Below are 22,667 nucleotides of genomic sequence, written 5' to 3'. Positions count from 1 at the left end.
CTCTTAAATACTCGTCTTGAGTCATGAATATTTATTTAATAAAAGTCCCTTTTCTAGTCAATCACTCGTTTCTTGGAATGTATGATTCAAACAAATATTACGTCAATGGATGGTTGGAAACCGTCCTTTCTCCTGCAATAAACATCACAGACCAGGTGAGAATTTCTTCTCTCGACAAAATTCATCCAACGAAATTTTGATATTGGAAGTTTTTTGAAACTATAATTAAAAAAGATTTTTCAGTGTCTAGATGGAGCCTTCTCGATATTTAAACCAATTCTTCTTAAACAGTTCTTCTCCACGACAAGAGGATAGGCGGTGAAAACGAGACATTTGATTCAGTCCTGAACAAGCAAACAATTTTTTCCCTTCAATTTTGACAAATCAATCCTTGTTAAAGAATTGTTCGCATTAAGGATAAAGCCACATGGGTTGCGGAGGATCAACGTCTACAAATTTAAAAGGAAAGGGGGTTGACGAAAAGGAGGATGACTATTTGAGAGAACCAGAAATTGACTCGGTAATTTCCGTAATTAAAAATTTGTATGTGTTTGCAAAAGTGTAGCGATTAACTTATATCAATGATTTAAAAATGTAATGTTCTTAGACCAAATTGTTGATGTCTCAGTCATGTTTTGGGTTATTGATAAAATGGGTGCATGAAAGCAGTCTGGAATCAAAGGAGTATACGTGTATTCCTTTCGAAGGAAGTCATCGGGATAGTTATACTCGGGTGTTTATTATTCCTCAATTTTCAATGCAAGAAACGGTACTAAACGTGCAAAACGTAGTTGGAAGCCTCAAGAATAAACTTTTCCTAACATATTATGTTCTAATAAATGCTTCCTTAAGCAACAAATTAAATTTACCTCAAAAGAAAACAACTTTTCCTTTCCTATCAGAGATATAGAATATTTTTGAGGACTATTGAGAAAACGTTTTCATTAACTCCATATTTTGTAACTTTTTGTCTCTCTTTCCATCTACGTTTCTGTACATCTTACAGGTAGACTTAGAAGACATAGTAGTGGGGTACCCGCCACCAAAACCAAGTTCCAACAGAAAAGAACATATATTTACTGAACAAGATAAAAATACTGCTGATGCAAGGGCAAATCAGGTATTCTTTTTTATCTTCTAATCATAAAAACGCATGAAACAATTATCTCGCTTAATAAATTGTCAAGTTTAAAGAAGATATTTAACTATATAATGTTTAATTGAAGAAGAAGAGTGTGCATGTATAATCAGATCTTTAAAGTATTTTATATTATTTCTACTACGAACTAATGTTTAATTTTCAGAGGGGTGTCGGGAGGGTGAGAGGGAGGGTAGTTCCTTGCAGTCTTTGAGGTAGAGATGAGACACAGAGACATTGTATCCCCACCATTTTCATTAATTTAAAAACGTAAAAAAATCACATGAAAAGCTTTTTGAATAGAATATGTAGGCAAAAAGATAACATTTTAAAATCTTACTGGGATTATTTATCTGGCCTTGTATTCTAGATGTTGAAACTCCTAGTTAAATGGAATCTTTACTTATTGATGTCAGAATGTAAATAGATCACAAATAAATGTGGCAAATTTCTATGTAATTCTTAATATAGGTTTTATGCTAATGTTACTAAAATTATCAAACATATTAATATGATTTTTGTAGATATTTAAGAAATATGTATTATGTTCTCATTGTACATTTCTTTAACACAGTTACGGCGAATGTCCCCTTACTGGGTTTTCAGGGAACTTCGATACGAACAATTCTGAAATGTTAAAGAATATTATCTATTCATTTTTAAGCAAGAGTATACCATCTATTAGCACAGATTGTATATGTATAGTGAATCCATAGTAGTAAAAAAGATGTATTGATTAGGGATTTTTTTTTTAGCTTTTTAATTTTTACTTTGATTCAAATGTCTAGTATGTGAAGATTTAAAGTAAAATGACTATTATCACCCATGAAAGTTTTAGCTAGGAATAGATATTAAAATTCAAAAGATATTAAAGATGTTGCAATTTGTTTCTCTCCTTTATAAAATAATCACCAAAGGCAATTTTGCAGCAATTAAATATCCGTGTTCTAGGTCAAGAGCAGGTATACATGTAACTAACCTTATATCGATTGGTTTCGATGAAGAGTGGGACAATTTCACCTGTATTCCATAAATACTTTAAGTGTTATTTGTTCAGTGGTGTGTATGACAACTCTTGTTGTTTAGATAAATGTTGAAGATTATCAGACCCTTGATGACATAGCACGTGCACTGACGGAAGGATTAACAAATGACGTGCAAAAAGTGCGAGCTATCTTCACCTGGATTGGTTTACAAGGGTCAAAGAGAAACCAATCGAGTAAACACGGCAATAAAAGCCAAGATGTAACTTCACCCCAAACCATTGTACAACAAGTTATACAAAGAAAACTCTCATACAATTTCTTATTCATTAGCCTGTGTAGGTGAGTTATGAGAGATAGCAAGAAAGACTGTTAAAAATTGTATTTGTGTATATAAATAAGAAGTATACAAATGATACATGCATATATATGTATTTCATAAATTTCAATTTCCAATCAAGGGCTGCCAAAATTCCATCTGTACTTATACGTGGATTGGGGAAAAGTGTGTCCTATGAGGTTGGTGACAGAGATGTTGACAATCTGAACAACTCATGGACAGCAGTATTTGTAGCTGGAGGTTGGCACTTTGTGTTTCCACTTTGGGCTTTCTCAGTAGTAGTTGGTCACTCGAAGGGTACATGGACTCTGGTAGAAACCCAAGGTATAAAATTTTATGATAAGAAAGAAACAAAAGCGATTGTTTTCTACATTATACTGGATTAACTGTTTATCTTTATTAAAAATGAAATTTTACTCTCTTAAATTGATAAAAATCGTTCTATAGACATAATTAACGTAATGTGCATTTTGAAAGCAACCACTATAATATTGATTAAACGATTTAGGCAAAGGTGCAAGAGAAAAAGAAGAAAAATCATCAGGTCAAACAATCAGCCATATAAACGACTATTACTTCCTCACAGAGGCAGAAGAGTTTATCTATAGGTGTTATCCCAATGACTCAAAATGGCAACTTCTAACGCGGCCATTCACAAAACAGGACTTCATAGAAATTGCATATTGTAGACAAGCCTATTTTCAGAATCACTATAAAATTACAACCCCAACTAAATGTAGCTATGCATCTGCTGGTGGTGTATGCGATATTGGTATGAAGAGGTTAGACAAGAAGGAATGTTCTTATGCATATGAGTTGTACTTTAACCATGAAGTATCAAAGACAACTCTTTCATCTGAAATACAGCTAGACAGATATGTAGCCATATTTAATGAAAGATCCTCTATGAGGTTTCGTGTCCGGTTTCCCATTGAAGGTATATATAAGATGGAGATCTTTGATGACTACTCGCTTCTTTGTGCATTCAAACTTGAATGTAACGAAGATGTTAACTATGTAAAACCATTTCCTTGTAATCCAGAGTCTGGGTTTGGTCCAAACTCTCTAACAAAAGACGCAGGGCTCAAGGCACAGTCTCATAAGACTGGCTTCATCAATATCAAACAGACGAAGAATTTCACTATGAAATTTAACATTACAAAGAACGTGTTAGTGCAAACAATCTTGATACACAATAATATGGAACAAGAGACGCTGAAAAAACACGTGAACCATAAGATAAAAGGTCAGGAGCTGTACATTGATCTAAATTTGCCTCAAAAAGGAGAATATGCTCTTCAGATCAACACAAAGGACAAAGATTCCGGTGGTTCATTCAAGAATGTCTGTAACTACCTTTTGACCTCAGAAAACATGAACAAAAATCGGAGACCTTACGAGGTAGGTGGTTCTACGATCATTCTGGATATAGTTCGAAGAATATTGTATCATTATTTCCCAGCCATTATTCTTTATTCAAAGAATGCGATCGAAAAAAGAACTAGGAAGGCATTACAAGATAACACCTCTTCCTATAATATAAGTGCTCTCCAGAAGGCTCTTGATGACTTCGATAAGGTTGATCTGGAAGACAAAGGAGATCGCCAAAAGGCAGAAGAAAGATTGACATATCTGAGCCTGCGTAAAGGTACACAGATACTAAATTTGAAGCATTAGTAAATTTTAGCTACTGTTAGATTGTGATTGTTTAGAGTGTAGGCAGACAAACAGGGAAGTTAATATATTTTAAAGATTATTCAAAATAATTTTAAAATAATGCAAGTAAAAAAAAAAACCTATCAATCTATGAAAATTGGGAAATAAGTTAAATTTTAAAAGTAAAAATGTATATGTGTATGAAACAGAACTGAAAAATGCAATTGCAAGAAGGCATGGTGAGAAACTAGAAGAAGCAATAGAAAATGCGAAATCGTCCGAGTATGTGTCCAGTCTTAAGAAACTGATTGAAGAAGCAGATGATTTGTTATCACAGCTTCGAAGGCTGAAGAGATTTGCTCACGAGGTTCTGAAAATGCAACAACCAACTATATCTGAAATCCACAACTATAAACACCCAAAACCTATGGCTTATGATGTCATGAAAGCCACATACATCCTTCTAGGGGAGGAGGAAAGGCGTGTTGAGGTGAGTACAGTTGGCATTTATTCATAATTTTTTTTTAAACAAGATCTTACTCATGTAGATGTATAAGTTTATCTTATGGAATACATGTATTGTTTAAAAGGAATGGGAACAGATACAGGCGTTGATGCGTAAGACGGGAAAAGAAGGGCTGCTAAGGCGCGTGCGTCTGTTTGACACTGTCCAGGTGACCGAGAACATGGTAAATCACTCCTCTCAGATACTCCGACCATATGACGAAGAGAGGATACGAGCTTCCAGTGCGGGCCTCGGAACATTTTACAATTGGGTAACGAAGACTCTTGTTTTTCTATTTTCTCTATTAAGTGATTGTCGACTTTAAATGATCTCTTACTTGTTTTGGCAATGAATTTATACATGCACTTTATAATTTTACAATAATTTCAGGCGAGGAATGTTATTGAAGAAATAAGAAAATAAGAAAATTCGAGAGAGATCGAGAGGTCCAGGAAAATGTACCTAAAACAAAAATATAGTCATTAGCAAAGTCATTTACACCGTACCTACTTCAAATTATGCTAACAAGTGTATAGAATAACTACACCAAACACATACAGTTTAATCTTGTATTGCAATAAATGTCTACTGTAGAAGCACACATTTTCTTGGGGATAAAATTTCGTTCATTTGTCATCTAAAAGGGTTTCGTGGGCATTTAATTTCGTTGTTTCAAAAGGAACCATATTCAATATATAGTCAAATAAAAATTTCGTGTGGGATTTATTTTCGTTGATAACTCTTAACAACGAAATAAACGAAATTGAATCCCCCACGAATATTTCTTCTTTTACAGTATTTACCGTATTTTTATTGATAAAATGAAATTGTAGGAGCTAACGGTATACTGACAAAGACGACATATAGCGTAGATTTGGATACGTGAAAGCTTGACATAATGTTATTGCCAGGAACAATATAAAATAAGTAAGGCTGATAACACATACACGGGTTATCTTTCTTTGTGATCTTTAATGTATTGAAAATAACAATTATCAATAAATATTAGTACAAAGTTATGCTTAAACACAACAATAAACACATGTCAAAATTAAACATCAACAAACTTCCTTGTCAAACTGATATGAAGAATTGATTATGTACAGTTATATAATAAAGACAGCAAACTGATCAGGTAGAAGAGATTAAACTAAACCATCTATTGATCAAGGTTTTGTCTTTTCATTTGTATGACAAGCTTTTTAATAAACTTTAATAAATTATTAGATTTATTTATTTCAATGCTTGAGACATAGTTATTGTTTTCTTTTTTTGAATTTTTCTTCGGATGAGACAGTATAATGGTTGAAATATTGCCGAATCGGCGTTAAACAATAAACATTCAGTCTAAGCTTCAGAGAAGTATTGTTTACTGGAATCATTTATCATAATCAAGATCGTTTTGATAAAATGAGCAAGCCCTGATGATATGTATAACACTACCACAAATCCATGAGGTTTATCAATCCTTTGAGAACCACACTTGGTCGCTAAATGATATTTGTATTGACTACTTTTACTTTATTCAAATTCAAATTAGAACGTAAAAAAAAAAACAATGCAATAACAATATATAGGGTTATTGAACTTATATTGGTGAATATTGGCACGAGTTGGCTGTACAATCACACGATCTTCAATCACCCTATATTATTTGGCATTAACATTTCCCATTGATAGATATTTATTATTTTAATTAAATAACCCAAAATTAATGAGGATTTTTCAATATAGGTATTCAAATTAAAACTTTCTAATATCAACTTCTTCCTTGTAAGTGTTCAATGTCACAACATTTCAAAGACCCTACCAAGCGTTATGATTTACTAATTGAGGTTTTTATTGAGATTAATAGGTAATAAATTATTAACTAATAATTTCAATTTTGAAAAAAAAAAAAAAAAAAAAAAAAAAAGAAACATTTTACCTAGCATGCTATTAATTTGCATTAATATTGTCGTTGAACGATTTACCAGAAGACTTTTTTTGTTTTACAACGGGGCGTTCGATATTGAAATGTTGAAATGATATTTTTAATGCTAACAAGGACTCAAGGAGAAACTGCTCTACACAGCACAACACAAAAACTAAAGCGAGTCACCAGCGTGGCGCAGTGGTTAGAGCGTTTGCTATAGAGTTGCAGAGTAAGGAGTTAATCCTTACGTCGCGTATTCGAATCCCACTGGACGTGGAGACAAGTCCTTCGAATGAGGCCATACAAATATGGTCCCGTGTTTCAATAGGTGCAGGAGCGAGAGAAAAAATTCCTCACTGCTCAATGGCCATGAGTGCAGAGCATACAGCCCCGCGCACTTTTTAAGCTCAAATGGTTTTTCGCAAAAATTAAGGTCACATATTACAATAATAATAATTCACATTATCGAACAAAAGTACGACAAATGAACCCTGAGATACATTTGATATCTTATGTCAAGGGTATACGCCCTTAAAAATATTATCGTAAGTATTCAAAGTCGCTGTTGTAAAGGCCGGTGAGTTTATCAATAAATGGTGCGATGTAACAAATTTGATGATTCTGCCATAGGTATTTAAAGATAAAATCAATCGGGCTTTCTTTGATACTATTTGGTTGCATTTTTTAAACTTACATCTTGAAGATAATATTCTTCTAAGTACTTCGATAATTTATCATACTCGTCTCGATTTTATCGAAATGTAGTGCCGAAAAGGGACATAACTGGAGGTGGAAACCATGTCAAAAGGTAATATAATATAACATCGCCTATCTTTAAAATATGATAAATTGTTATGATTGAAAAAAAAACTTTTATATTTAAGGTGTAATGTCCCTCTGGTAAGAGAGATAACTTTACAAGGAAATTATTTCAAGCAATGTAATGAATTTCCTTACAAGAGTTTAATAATGAGGACCATTATATAGTCAACTCATTCGAATCTGAAGTAAGTTACAAATATTGGTTTCTATTTTCTATTGCCAATATTTTTGTTAATTACTTTTAATAGTTTCCCTAAAACATTTATACTCAGATCCTTTAAACTGTTGAAATTGAAATATTTTTATCTCTTCACATATAATTCTTTAAATTGTTATATAAATTTCAGATGCAGAATTTTTTTTATAATCAATTAATGAATATTTTTTCACTAAAAATATTTTGAATAACGATAACTTCTGCAGATGGAATTTTATTTTACAAGCACAGAAAACAATGTGATATTCTGATTCAAAAAGCAACGCTTCATTATGTTTTCTAATGTGAATTAGATAGGAATGATAGTAAATACTATTTTCATATATACCTCAAATTTTTAATGTTATGTTGAGATCTATTCACCATATCAAATTTTCTTCATATCATGATTAGACATAATATTCATTTTTGAAAAAGTAAGCAATGCTTCATGCTTCAAACTATTTTCCATTTGAATCTAATGCTATTGTTGTTGATGAAAATCAATGTTGGGAATTTAAAAAAAAAAATGGTGAAATTCGTAGCAGAGGTATATTTCACCTTAAGAATTGAAACTTTGTAATTTTGCAGTAGGACGGTGCTTTCTTGAAGCTGAATTTCAGATACTTACTTTGAAAAAAATGCCATTTTTTGTTTTTTGGGGGGTTTTTTTGTTTGTTTTTGTTTATTTATTTTGTTTTAACATTGATAGCAGTCAAACAGATTAGAAATACTGTGTTATCAACTTGCGCTTCTTGCTGAGTCATGTAAATGTACATAAAATAGAAGCTACAGTTACTGTGTCTAGACAAGAAAATAACGGGTCATACATAGTCAAAAGAGAATCTTCAAGAATTGAGCATTACAAGAAAGGCGAATCAGTTCGAGAGTTGAAGATGGAAAGGATTGTAAAATGAAACATGATATCCCTAATTAAGTAAAACAGCAATTTTATTTTTTACAAAAAATATATAATGGACAAAACTGAAGAGCTTCGCTCTAGCAAAAAGCTATTTCTTTCATATGAACGGATACACAGACGGCTGCTTTGGGCAAGAAACCACAAAACGATTGGGAATACCGGGGTAGTTATATTTCCAGCCAAGAGTACATCCAAGTCCTACCAAATATTATTTGTGAATTTTGTTATTTATTAGTGACATAAAGAGAAAATAAGATAAGAAAAATAACCTTTAAGTATATTTTGTTGTCTCGTTACATAATTAATATCACATTGTAACAATGTGACTTTAATTTGTGCAAAAAACCACGTGAGCTTAAAAAGTTCGCAAAGCTGTAGGTCTAACATTTGCAGCCCTCCACCGGCGAGTGATGGCATCTCAATATGAGTGAAAAATTCTCGAAAGGGGAGTTAAACAAATCAAAACTAAAGCGCTATCAGCCCCTTCAGAAAGACGTATGATTTCTTAATGGCATCCGTGAAGGTGAATGAAAATGCTAATTTGAGATAAAATGTTTTTATTGTTGGCAATATAAAAATTATTATTATTATTTTTATTTAAGTAATGTCTTTATGAATGAAACGTTTAAAATGTTTCTTATTTTGTAAAACTATATATACATGTATATTAAATAATTCTTAAATTCATGGGTTTTCCATGTTTTAAGGATCCGTTTTTCCTCTAATGTCAATTTTTAATGGTTAATTGACACATAATTACTGAATGTTTTCATCAAATCATTTGGGAAAATGTAAAATGTCGATCCTACTAGCTATAGAGTACAACACCATGGTAAATAAAGCGAAGAGTAAGTGAGAAAATCGTCTAAGAAGCATTACAGGTCGTTGAGACCCGGAAAGTCTGTTACCTCGTCTTTAATCATTCAATATTAATCCTTATTCTCATCCAATTAAAACAAATATTACGATACTGGATAGCTGGAAACCGATACTTCTCCTGAAATTTACATCACAGTCAAGGTAAGAAACGTTCTTCTAAAAACATCTACATACTGGATATTTCTTAAAACTGTAAACAGATTTCCGCACATCTATATGGAACCTCCCTTTATGGATATTGAGACAAATTATATTTCAAATAAACAATTTCAAATGACAAGAGGGTAGGCGATGATAAAGAGTTATTTCGTTCAGTCCAAGACAAGTAAAACGTTACTACCTGTTTAATTTTGAAAACGTTACCCTAAAAATGTTACTCCCCGGTCAGTTTTGTACTTTAGCTGAATAAAAACACCAATGAAACAAAAACATTAAAAATAAATGTCAATATGTGATGTTAAATTACTGAAAAACGGTGGTAGATTGTGCTATATTAGACATTAATAACCGAGCAGCAGATTTATATAAGATAATTATTACTGCAGACTGTATTTAACTTTCAAAGGGAATTGGAAGAGACTGGAGGTAATTCGCATTGATGAGATAGAAATGCCTCAGAAAATTGTTCTCCCATCCTTTTCATGAACATCAAAATCCCAGCATGAAGTTTAAAATGTAAAATGGCCATTATCACGTCTGAAAGAAATATTTTAGAGATTTTATTTAAGAAAGGTATTCTCTTCCGTTATTATTATTATTATTTAGTCATTATAGACAAATACAGTTGCAGCATTTAGAATAAGAAAATTGAACTTTCTTGATCTTTTTGGATGGCATTTTTTCAGTAGTGACGTTAATCTCTCTATATTTGTATCACTGAAAACTAGCACATTGTTATTTACTAGAATTTGATTTTTCTCTGGCGTTTATTTTCAAGAAAGTTTATATCACAGTTCATTTGTTAGAATAAAATTGAAGTTTATCAGACCATGGACGATTTAGCACATGCTCTGACAGACGGATTAACCAATGACGTGCAAAAGGTGCGCGCAGTCTTTACCTGGAGTTGGATCGGTAAAAAAGACAACAGGGGGTCGTAACATAAAAGATACTTAAGGTAGTATGGGATACCTCCACGTTATGACGTATTTCCGTTTGAAGTATTGTTTTGATTTGCAGGAGTGCTTATTATCGGGTCAAAATTTGTAGATACACCGTTGAAAAGAACACTCTGAAGCCTATTTCAATGCAAGTTCTCACAAGTCGGCATTTTAAGTAAAAACAGACAAAAAATCTCAAGTATATAAATTTACTTATAATTGTACAACGGACATTTAAAAAAGCAAACCCCTGTAAAAGGTAGTTTCAACATTGCTGCTTTTGAACACTTTTAAGCAAAAGCTGTATTTCAATTGTTTGAGTAACTGTACAGCACCTTGTGTGCGGTGAGGCATGGATAAGTGCGATTACTTCACATTGTGCTGAATTATCACCAATCAATTATCACGTTAACCAGAGCTGGACTTTTTTGTTATTTAATTCAAGAAGTAACTGTTTGGTCACAAATCAGCTACCTGTTGTATATAGTCCCAAAACGTTCAGATGAATGCAATTGCTCTGAACAAGACACGTCCTGGAAAGCGATTGTCCATGCATTGTTTTCAAAACCGCTCAAAGTTGAAAACTACAAAGTGCGATTTTTTTATGGTTGGGAAAAAATGCTCATCATTTCTAAAATAGCACCCAGGTTTTTTCAACCCTTGGAAAATAAAGAAGGATAACTCTTCCGCTCGGATCTTTTAATTCAAAAAATTTTTAATGCATTTTATATTTTCCATTTATATATATATTTTCAATTTGTTTATTTCACTTTGCTAACATATTAAGATACATTCTTATTGTAGACTTTCATGAAATGTTATCCGTCTGTTTTCAAGAAATAAAGTTTTCCCAGTTTTTTACGCTTATTTTTTGTTGAAAATTAAAAAAATACTAAGACATATTTCTTGTCATTTTTGTTTTTATAAACACTTTATATTAGCAAACGCCTGTCTATAATATTAAGCTTATGAAAAAAGAATTATGCAAGAAAAAAAATCGTTTTTGTATTTCTCATTAAAATAATAAAAAAATTATTAAAATTACACTTTAATATACTGAAAGGTGGGGGTATTTCAAATCCTTCTAATTTGGGTACATAAATATGTAGGAGAAGTTTCGTTTGGTATCCCATACCACCTTAAGTCTAAGACCATACTTCAGTAAGACATAAGTACGTTTTTTGACTTAAGTCCGTATCATAAAGGATGCTAAGAATTACAAATCTTAGCAAAACTTAGGCGATCAACATAGGTGACTTAAGTAGGTTTTAGACATAACATTAACACATCATACAGAAAACTGTTAAAATAACTATAAACAATCAGTACGTATTTCATTTGCTACTACTTAATAAGATACACTAATACCTCTTCAAGTGAGTAAAGAGTCATTATGTCCTGTTTATACAAGTATATAGCAATATAAACATGTTCATTAAGCAAAAACACATATGTACATGTATGTACATATTATAATTATAAATCGAGGACAGGTAAAGTTGATAAACACACTTAGAAACTGTGAGTAGTACTCAGAGGTCTGTGAATAAAGACATTTAAACACTATTCACAATAGATGTTAAAAGTAAAGTTTGAATACACAATTATTGCACGAATGGCGGCGGCTTATATATTTCTACAAAGTGGGAGGAAAAAAAGAAGTTTTAAGACCAGAGAAAATCTACATGATTATGATGACCAATCTTTGATAGAAAGGTATCGTTTAGACAGACATCTAATTGAAAATTTGTGTGAATTGGTCAGAGATGACTTGGAAAGACCAACGAAGAGAAATGAAGCTATCAGTGTTTCGTCACAGGTATTGACTGCATTGAGATTTTACGCTACAGGTAGTTTTTTCAGCGTTTTGGGCGATTCCCAGGGGATGTCGAGAATGACCGTTTCTCGAATATTTGATGATGTGTCATGTAGCATCAATAAACATGCGGGTGATTTTATCAAGTTTCCTTCTGTTAATGCAGATAAAATCTATGTTATGCAAAAATACTATCAACTGTCTAAATTTCCCAATGTTTTGGGATGTATTGATGGAACACACATCCCTATAAGATCACCTAGTAAGGATGAACATTTGTATGTAAATAGAAAATGTTTTCACTCAATAAATGTTCAGGGGGTGTGCGACGCCGATCTGAAATTTACAAACATCGTCGCAAAGTGGCCAGGGAGCAGTCATGACTCATTCATATGGACAGACAGTGCTCTTTCAACAAAGTTTGAATCCGGTATGTAATAATATACATGTACTCTATTCCTGATAAAAACAAAATGTACTAGAGCGTATTGCCTCGTGTATTATATATATATATATATATATATATATATATATATATATATATATATATATATATATATATATATATATATATATATAAAATGAAACACTTTTATATGAAAAGCACCATTAATTATTATTTATAAAATTGAATGTATTTTTGATAAAAGTTTTATGAATATTTCATTCTTGTTTAATATTGAAGAAGGGATTGTGTTAGAGAATTTAATAAAATTTAATTTAAAATGTCATTCTTTGAAGAAAAGAAACACACACACTTTATGAATAGTATTATGCAGGGACATAGTATCGTTTATCATTTTTTAAAATGTGGGCGCAAAATCTCTATTTCAAGGAGGATGGTGGTGTTGGGTTCCAACTTTTTCAACCCAATATTTTTCTAAAACATTAAGAAATTACCATGACTAAGGTATGATACAATAAAAAAGTAAAATGTTCTGTTTGAAAAGAAAGTGTGTGTGTGTGTGGGGGGGTCCTCATGCCCCCCCCCCCCAATACTACGTGCCTACTTTTTATACGTTATTTAACATTTCACTCACAACATGATATATATTTTATAATGTTAATAGCGGTATGAATATTTTATATAGGTGAAATTAGCGAGGGATGGCTCTTGGGTGATTCAGCATATCCACTTAGACCATTGAATGATGACCCCATATTTACAGCCTTCTACTCCCTCGGAGCATCGCTATAATGCTTATCACATGAAAGCAAGAAACTCTGTTGAAAGATGTTTCGGCGTGTGGAAGGGTCGTTTTCGCTGTCTGGATAAAACTGGAGGTCCTCTGTTATTTCATCCTTCGAAAGCATGCAAGGTATAAACCAATAGTTTTATGGAAATATGAAATGTATACTTTTAAAATCCAATTTTATGATTTGACAAAATCTTCAAATTTTAGGTGATAGTAGCGACAGCGGTTTTGCACAACATGTGCATCAATCACAGAATAGAGTTGCCTGAGTCCGAAGTACTTCATCCACAGGATAATGATGACCTATGCTATAATGGTGCAATGAATGACAGAAGAAGAACAAGGGAAAGCGTTGCCTTAAGATTTATTTAATTTTATGACATAAAATCCGTAAAGCCTGCAGGTACAATATAGTACTTAAGCACTTTTTGAGAGTCACACACCATAAACCCCCTGGAATGCCTCTCTACCTCCAGATCAAATCTTCTCTGTTCCAGATCTAGTCTTCTTTCTTCTAATTCCAGCCTTTTTTTTCTCTACCTATTAAAGTATAAGTAAAAAACATATGACAATAATAACTTGTATATTGTACTTGCTTTTATAATTGTACTCGTGGAAAATAATATTCATTCAGAAAAAAAGAATTATACAGTACTGATATTTTCATCAAATGTACCTCTAATCTCTCCCTTTCTATTTCCACTAGGTCGTGTGCCTCATCATTTCCTGAAGATCTTTTCCGTTTCCTGGAAGTGTTCTTTGACGTGGATTCTATCACACTCTCTTGTTGGTCGCTGAATGGAAACAATGTAAATTAAAGACACTTATGATATTTGTTTGGGAATAAAAGTATATTGTGTCATGGTGAAAATTCATTTATCTTATAAATTTAAAAACACATTGATTATTACCTATCAGCAACAAAAGTTTCCTGAAGACTTGTATTGGAGGAAGATGGGCCAGCTGTATCTATTCCTCCAGGAATTCCTTCTGTTGCTGTCTGTCCCATTGTCTCCAATACTCTTACGTCTGTCGCACTCGGTTCCACTGCTGAAGATGGCCCTCCTCCTGTTTTGGTAGCCTCCTTCCTCGCATACGATAACCTTTTCTTTGAGTCGCTGGAAACATTCCTCCATTTTTTCTTAACATCTTCGGCCGTTCGCATCACTCCACTTACCGAGCTTACCTTCATTTTAAAGATTTAAAAAAAAAATAACTTCCTAAATTATGATGTAAGAATATGTATATAAACATAAAATATAATTCTTAAATTAAAAAAAGATATATATATATATATATATATATATATATATATATATATATATATATATATATATATATATATATATATATATATATATATATATATATATATATATATATATATATATATATATATTTCACATGTATTTTGCTACAAAATGTTTGGAAAACTATACGGCATTCAAAACACCATATTATGCATATAACTGAATTTTCCGTAATCAGCGTTAATAGAGAGAGAGAGAGAGAGAGAGAGAGAGATTTACCTTTGATACCACACTGGCCCATGCTCTTTGTTTTGATGCGTTTGTAGAAGTGTTGTTAAACGAAGAATTAAGCACTTCTTTATGATTCTGAAATTCTTCTATCAAAGTTTCGATTTTCAGACTGGAAAAATTTGGTTTTCGAGCCATTATCTTCCGTAAACGAGAAGCAAATCCCAGTGAAAAAGACCGTGGCAGATTTGTCCCTTGGGACAATTGTGACAATAGCCAGGCGTGATTCAAGACATAAAAATATTCAGTCTGTGAGTACATATCACACTCACATGTAATAACCAACGCTACTTGATGTACTTTCATACTGTGTAATTTTTTAATTCAATACATAAGAATGACTTAGCTAAGACCTTGCTTAGTTCGCTTTATGTTACGGTATAAGACATACTTAAGTAGTACTTAGACAGGTCCTAAAAATGTGCTTAACACTTACTTAAGACCCTACTTAAGTCAAAAACTTAGCATGCTTTATGTTACGACCCCCAGAAACTAAGATGTCAATTCGCCCACCATCATTGTACATTAAGTTGCACAAAGAAATCTCTCGTACAATTTCTTATTTTAAGCCTCTGTAGGTGAGTTTAATTAGATCACATAATTTATAATAGAAAACTTACGATGTACATGTGAATGATAAAAGTGCGAAGCGGTTTATAAAAAAAGCGTAAACTGTTTCAACCCACTTTATACCTTATAAATTGGGTAGCTATTAATTTCATTCCTTATAATTTAATTTTGATTCATTTAGTGTAAGAAAAACGCTGATTGCCCTTAAAAATGACTTCAATTTGTACAAAATTTAAAAGTAACGTCAAGCGGATCGATACGTTTTTGACGCAAGTCATTGTGACGTAGGCAACCCAATTTATACGATATAAAGTAAAAAATTTTATCCAATCAAATACGGCGTTATAACCAGGATTAAATTATTATTGTTTCAATTTCAAGTACATAGACGTTCGAATGACAATTTGAAAGGAAGTGAACATTTGTCAAAACAAAAGAATAACAGCAAAAGGGAAACTGAAAACATCCCAGTCTCGAGTGATAAACAATGTTCACGCATTTACAATGAATCACTATTGCCACTATATGACCGTGCGATATTTGTTTTCAAATATTCAGAATAAACAGAATTATATACTTTTGATACGAAATCTAATCTAATCTAGCTAAAACCATTAGGTAAGGACTTCAACTTTATTATATGTGTAATTAAAAACGTTACTAAATCATTTTTACAAATATATGTACATTGTATAAGTGAAAAAAAAATATTTTGAACATAAGTTTGACTTAACTAATTAAGACCTAGCTAAGTCCACTTTTTGTTACGGTTAACGACATACTTAAGTAGTACTTAGGCAGGTCCTAAGATTGCACCTAAAACATAATTATGACCTTACTTAAGTCAAAAACTAAGCAAGCTTTATGTCACGACCCCCAGGACCCTAAGTCTTCGTCACCATTTATGAAATAAAAATCAAAAGTTTTTCATTCATCAGTCCATTAGGTGGACTTTTGTATTTCATGGTTTCATTTTGTAATCTTTAACAAATTATTATCGACCGAAGCAGCGCCCGATCTATTTGTGATTGTGTTGGAATGTGCACATAGTAATTGAGAAGTTATTTTTTTATTGCTTTGAGTGAAAAATTATTTATTAATAACATACACAAAAGTTACAAATATAAGTTTTAAAAATGTGTTTAATATGAAGTCTGAATGGTTGTTATAATGTTTCAATTTGTTTTTCATTCACCATTAACTATTAATTAATTCATGATTTTATAAAAAGTTGTTACTCGATCTGCTCCCCAAAATGGGAGTGCGTTATATATATATATATATCTATATATATATATATATATATATATATATATATATATATATATATATATATATATATATATATATATATATATATATATATATATAAAACGTATAAGGTTTCCGGATATGAATTACAGTAACTAAAATAATTGAATAAATTATAAGAAGTTTAAGAAGTAGTGAATTTGTTTTGATACTTTTATACCTTTTCTTGGTGAATTTTTAGAAATATGAATCCATTAATGTATGTATCACTAATAAAGTTTTGATATACTTGTATTTTCATTATAAATTGCTGAATACTTCACAAGGTTTCTCTCAATTGGTAAAATTGAGAGTTTCGACCCTTGCAGGATAATTACAGTATGGTAAATGACGCAAAGTAGTAAGTGAGGAAAAATGGCAACATGATGCGGTTTGGTGAGCTCCTAATCTTATCTTTAATCATATTTCCAATACACCTTTGATTAGGTAATGATATATTGCACTCATTACGCGATCCATAAATGCGTATTTAAAATCCAGTGAATGCGTATTGAGGAGAAAAATTGAAGAGACAGGCAATTAAACATTAAACTGAAAACCCCAGGAATACACACGCTTAAATACTCGTCTTGAGTCATGAATATTTATTTAATAATAGTCCTTTTTCTCGTCGATAATCATTCGGTTCTTGTGCTGCATGATTCAAACAAATATTATGTCAATGGATGGTTGGATACCGTCCCTTCTCCTGCAAAAAACATCACAGACCAGGTGAGATTTTTTTTTCTCTTGACAAAATTCATCTAACGAAATCTTGATATTAGAAGTTTTTGGAAACTATAATTAAAATAGATTTCTCAGTCTCTAGATGGAGCCCTCTCGATATTTAAACCAATTCTTTTTTAAGTAAACAATTCTTCTCCACGACAAGAGGGTAGGCGGTGAAAACGAGACATTTGATTCAGTCCTGGACAAGCAAACAGTTTTTCTCTTCAATTCTGACAACTCAGTCCTTGTTAAAGTTTATTTTTATGAAGAATTGCTCGCATTAAGGATAAAGCCTCATGGGGTGTGGAGGATCAACGTCTACAAAAACCGATGATGGTCATGAAAAACCCGGGGGAAGGGATAGTCATGAGAAGCCAAAAGGAAAGGGGGTCGACAGTAAACCTAAGGAAAAGGAGGAGGACTATTTGAGAGAACCAGAAAATGACTCGGTAATTTCCTTAATTAAAAACTTGTACGTGTTTGCAAATGCATAACAGTTGAAGTACCTAATATCAATGATTTAATAAATGTAATGTTCTTAGGCCAAATTATTGACGATTCAGACATGTTGTGGGTTATTTATTAGATGGGTGCATGCATATGAAAGCAGTCTGGAATCAAAAGAGTACGCCTATTTCTTTCAAAGGAAGTCTTCGGGATAGTAATACTCGGTGTTCATTGTTACTTAATTTTTAATGCAAGAAATGGTACTAAACGTGCAAAACATAGTCGGAAGCCTCAAGAATGAACTTTTCCTAACACATTATGTGCTAATTAATGCTTCTTAAAACAACAAATAAAATTTACCTCAAAGGAAATCAACTTTTCCTTTCCCATCAGAGATGTAGAAAAAATTTTTTGGGCTATTAATTTCATTTACTCCATATTTTGCAACTACCACGTCTCGCTTTCCATCTTGTTTTGTAAATCTTACAGGTAGATTTAGAGGACATAGTAGTGGGGTACCCGCCACCAAAACCAAGTTCTAACAGAAAAGAACATATATTTACAGAACAAGATAAAAATACTGCGGATGAAAGAGCAAATCAGGTATTTTTGATCTTCTAGTAAAAAGAATGCATAAAATAATTACCTTGGTTTAAAAAATTGTCAAATTTGAAGAAAAAATATATGTTACTACAATATACATATAATGTTTAATTGAGGAAGAAGAATGTGTACAATCAGATCTTTAAAGTATTATACATTATTTATGCTACCAACTTAAATTTCAGAGGGGTGTAGGGAGGGTGAGAGGGAAGATAGGTCCTCGCAGTCTTTGAGGTAGAGATGAGTCACATATAGACATTATATCCCCACCATTTTCAGTGATTTGAAAATTTCATATAAATTGCATGAAAAGCTATTTGGATAGAAAGTATCAGCGAAATGATAATCTTTTCAAATAATACTGGGATTATAAATCTAGCCTTGTATTCCAGATGTTGGAAATCCTGGTTGATTGAAATCTTTACTTATTGATGTCAGATATGTAAATAGAACAGAAGTAAATGTGATAAATTTCAATGTAAATGTTAGTAAAGGTTTTATGTTTTTTTTACCAACTTATCACATATTTCAATCTGATTTTCGTACCTAATTAAGAAGAATGTGTTATTTCACTGTACATTTCTTAAACACCATATACGGCGCATGTTCCCTTCCCGGGTTTTCAGTGAACTTCGATATGAACAATTCTGAAATGTTAAAGAAATATTATTTATTCATTTTCAAGCTAGATAGAATACTAACTAGTAGTGCAGATTGTATATAAATAGTGAATCCATTTTGGTAGAAACACGTATTGATTAGCTTTTCATTGTACTTTGATTTAAATGTCTAAGTGAAGATTTAAAGTAAAATGGTTATTTTCACCCCTGAAAGTTTTATCTAAGAATAGATATTAAAATTTAAAAAAATAAAAGATGTTGCAATTTATTTCTCTCCTTTATAAAATAATATAAAACCAAAAGGCAATTTTGCAGCAATTAAACATCAATGTTCCTTCTACAGATCAAGAGCAGGTATAACTAACCTTATATCGATTGGTTTCGATGAAGAGTGGGACAATGTTATCTGTATTCCAAAAATACGTTAAGTGTTATTTGTTCAGCGGTGTGTATGACAACTCTTGTTATTTAGATAAAAGTTGAGGATTATCAGACCCTTGATGACATAGCACGTGCTCTGACGGAAGGATTAACAAATGACGTGCAAAAAGTGCGAGCAATCTTCACCTGGATTGGTTTACAAGGGTCAAAAGGAAACAAATCGAGTAAAAACGACAATAAAAGCCAAGATGTAACTTCACCCAAAACCATTATACAACAAGTTATACAAAGAAAACTCTCGTTCAATTTCTTATTTATTAGCCTATGTAGGTGAGTTAGAGATCGCAAGAAAGACCATTAAAAATTGTACTTGCAAATATAACTTAAAGGTACACAAGTGATATATATGTTCTAAAATACAATTTCAAATCAAGGGCTGCCAAAATTCCGTCTGTACTTATACGTGGACTTGGGAAGAGCGTGTCCTACGAGGTAGGTGACAAAAATGTTGACAATCTGAACAACTCATGGACAGCAGTATTTGTAGCTGGAGGGTGGCACTTTGTGTTTCCACTTTGGGCTTTCTCAGCAGTGGTTGGTCACTCAAAGGGTACATGGACTCTAGTAGAAACCCAAGGTATAAAACGTAATGATAGAAAAAGTAGAAAAAAGAGAGATTATTTGTATGTTATACTGATTAAACTGTTTATTTTTATTTAAAATAAATGAAATTTTACTCTCTTTAGTGAAAAAAAGTCGTTCTATTAGACATATTGAACGTAATATGCATTTTGAAAGCAACCACTTTATTTGTTAAATAATTCAGGAAAAGGTGCAAGAGATAAAGAAGAAAAATCATCAGGTCAAACAATCAGCCATATAAACGACTATTTCTTCTTCACGGAGGCAGAAGAGTTCATCTATATATGTTTTCCCCTTGACTCAAAATGGCAGTTGCTTACAAAGCCATTTACCAAACAGGACTTTATAGATATCGCATATTGTACACAAAACTATTTTGAGAATCACCATAAAATTACAACACCGACTAAATGTATCTATGCGTCTGTTGGTGGTGTATGCGATATTGGGATAAAAAATTTAGACAAGGAGGAATGTTCTTACGTATACAAGCTGTATTTTAATCACGAGGAATCAAAGACAACCCTGTCTTCAGAAATACAGCTTGAGAGATACGTTGCCGTATTCAATGAAGGGCCTTCTATGAGGTTTCGTGTTCGGTTTCCCAGTGAAGGTATTTATAAGATGGAGATCTATGGTGACTATTCGCTTTTGTGTGAATTTAAACTTGAATGTAACGAGGATGTAAACGATGTAAAACCATTTCCCTGTAATCCAGAGTCTGGATTTGGTCCCAATTCTCTAACAGAAGAAGCAGGGCTCCAAGCACAGTCTCATAAGACTGGATTCATCAATATCAAACAGACGAAGAATTTCAGTATGAAATTTAACATTACAAAGAATGTGTTAGTGCAAACAATTTTGTTACACAATAATATGGAACAACAGACGCTGAAAAAACACGTGAATCATAAGATAAAAGGTCAGGAGCTGGATATCAATGTGAATTTGCCTCAAAAAGGAGAATATGCTCTTCAGATCAACACAAAGGACAAAGATTCTGGTGGTTCATTTAAGAATGCCTGTAACTACCTTTTGACCTCAGAAAACATGAACAAAAAACGGAGGCCTTACGAGGTAGGGGTTTTTACTTTCATTTTAAACATAGATTGAAGAATATTGTATCATCATTTCCAAACCATTATTTGTTTTACAGAATGCGATCGAAAAAAGAACTAGGAAGGCATTACAAGATACCACATCTTCCAATGATATAAGTGCTCTCCAAAAGGCTCTTGATGAGTTCGATAAGATTGATCTGGAAGACAAAGGAGATCGCCAAAAGGCAGAAGAAAGATTGACATATTTGAGCCTGCGTAAAGGTACACAAATACTAAATTTGTAGCATTAGTACATTTTAGCTACTGTTACATTGTGATTGTTCAGTGTGTAGGCAGACAAACAGGGAAGTTAATATATTTTGACAAATTATTCAAAATGATTTTATAATAGTGCTAGTATATAAAAAAACTATCAATCTATGAAAATTGGGAATTAAGATTAAAACGTATATGTGCATGTTTCACATCACTAGAACTGAAAGACGCAATTGCAAGAAGGCATGGCGAGAAACTAGAAGAAGCAATAGAAAATGCGAAATCGTCCGAGTATGTGTCCGATCTTAAGAAACTGATTGAAGAAGCAGATGATTTGTTATCACAGCTTCGAAGGCTGAAGAGATTTGCTCACGAGGTTCTGAAAATGCAACAGCCAACTATATCTGAAATCCACAACTATAAACACCCAAAACCTATGGCTTATGATGTCATGAAAGCTACATACATCCTTCTAGGGGAGGAGGAAAGGCGTGTTGAGGTGAGTACAGTTGGCATTTATTCATAAATTTTCTTAAAACCAGATCTTACTCATGTAGATGTGTAAGTTTATCTTAAGTAATACGTGTATTCTTTATTAGGAATGGGAACAGATACAGGCGTTGATGCGCAAGACGGGAAAAGAAGGGCTGCTAAGGCGCGTGCGTCTGTTTGACACTGTCCACTTGACCGAGAACATGATAAATCACTCCTCTCAGATACTCCGACCATACGACGAAGAGAGGATACGAGCTTCCAGTGCGGGCCTCGGAACATTTTACAAATGGGTAACAATGACTCTGTATCTCTATTTACTCTATTCTTTAAGTGTTTATCGATTTCAAATGATCTCTTTTACCTATTTTGGTAATGAAAAAAAAAAATACATGAACTTTATAATTTTACAATTATTTCAGGCGACGGATGTAATTGAAGAAATAAGAAAATCAGAAAATTCTTCGAGAGATCGAGAAGTCCAGGAAAATGTAACCAAAAGAAAAATATAGACTTTTGCACATTAAAGTTATTTATACCGTCTCTGCATCACAGTATGCTAACAAGTGTA

At 32.4% G+C, this 22,667-nt stretch overlaps 3 protein-coding genes across 3 annotated transcripts; 2 read left to right on the top strand and 1 right to left on the bottom strand.

Annotated features, from left to right (window-relative positions):
* The first annotated feature begins 2,550 nt into the window (after positions 1 to 2,550).
* LOC133178147 (lim and transglutaminase domain protein ltd-1-like) lies at positions 2,551 to 5,045 on the top strand. Its single transcript, XM_061312899.1, has 6 exons — positions 2,551 to 2,785; positions 2,970 to 3,862; positions 3,944 to 4,109; positions 4,327 to 4,607; positions 4,708 to 4,893; positions 5,013 to 5,045. The coding sequence occupies exons 1-6, from the start codon at positions 2,551 to 2,553 to the stop codon at positions 5,043 to 5,045; spliced, it is 1,794 nt and encodes a 597-aa protein (XP_061168883.1).
* Positions 5,046 to 13,945: 8,900 nt separating this feature from the next.
* On the bottom strand, positions 13,946 to 15,144 carry LOC133178146 (uncharacterized). The gene is made up of 4 exons (XM_061312898.1): positions 14,998 to 15,144; positions 14,380 to 14,654; positions 14,145 to 14,262; positions 13,946 to 14,008 (listed from the first exon to the last, which is right to left on the bottom strand). Exons 1-4 carry the CDS (start codon positions 15,142 to 15,144, stop codon positions 13,946 to 13,948), a joined length of 603 nt encoding a protein of 200 aa, XP_061168882.1.
* Positions 15,145 to 17,891: 2,747 nt separating this feature from the next.
* Positions 17,892 to 22,608, top strand: LOC133178145 (lim and transglutaminase domain protein ltd-1-like). The gene is made up of 9 exons (XM_061312896.1): positions 17,892 to 18,044; positions 18,532 to 18,645; positions 19,738 to 19,976; positions 20,081 to 20,283; positions 20,473 to 21,365; positions 21,445 to 21,610; positions 21,823 to 22,103; positions 22,204 to 22,389; positions 22,519 to 22,608. Exons 1-9 carry the CDS (start codon positions 17,892 to 17,894, stop codon positions 22,606 to 22,608), a joined length of 2,325 nt encoding a protein of 774 aa, XP_061168880.1.
* The last annotated feature ends 59 nt before the right edge of the window (positions 22,609 to 22,667 follow it).

This window comes from Saccostrea echinata, unplaced genomic scaffold (genome assembly GCF_033153115.1).
Source record: "Saccostrea echinata isolate AGI-Se365-2 ecotype Australia unplaced genomic scaffold, CSIRO_AGI_Sech_v1 ptg000002l, whole genome shotgun sequence".
NCBI classification, from domain to species: domain Eukaryota; kingdom Metazoa; phylum Mollusca; class Bivalvia; order Ostreida; family Ostreidae; genus Saccostrea; species Saccostrea echinata.
Note: the sequence above shows the minus strand (reverse complement) of the source record. Positions and strands in the feature narration are given on the sequence as shown.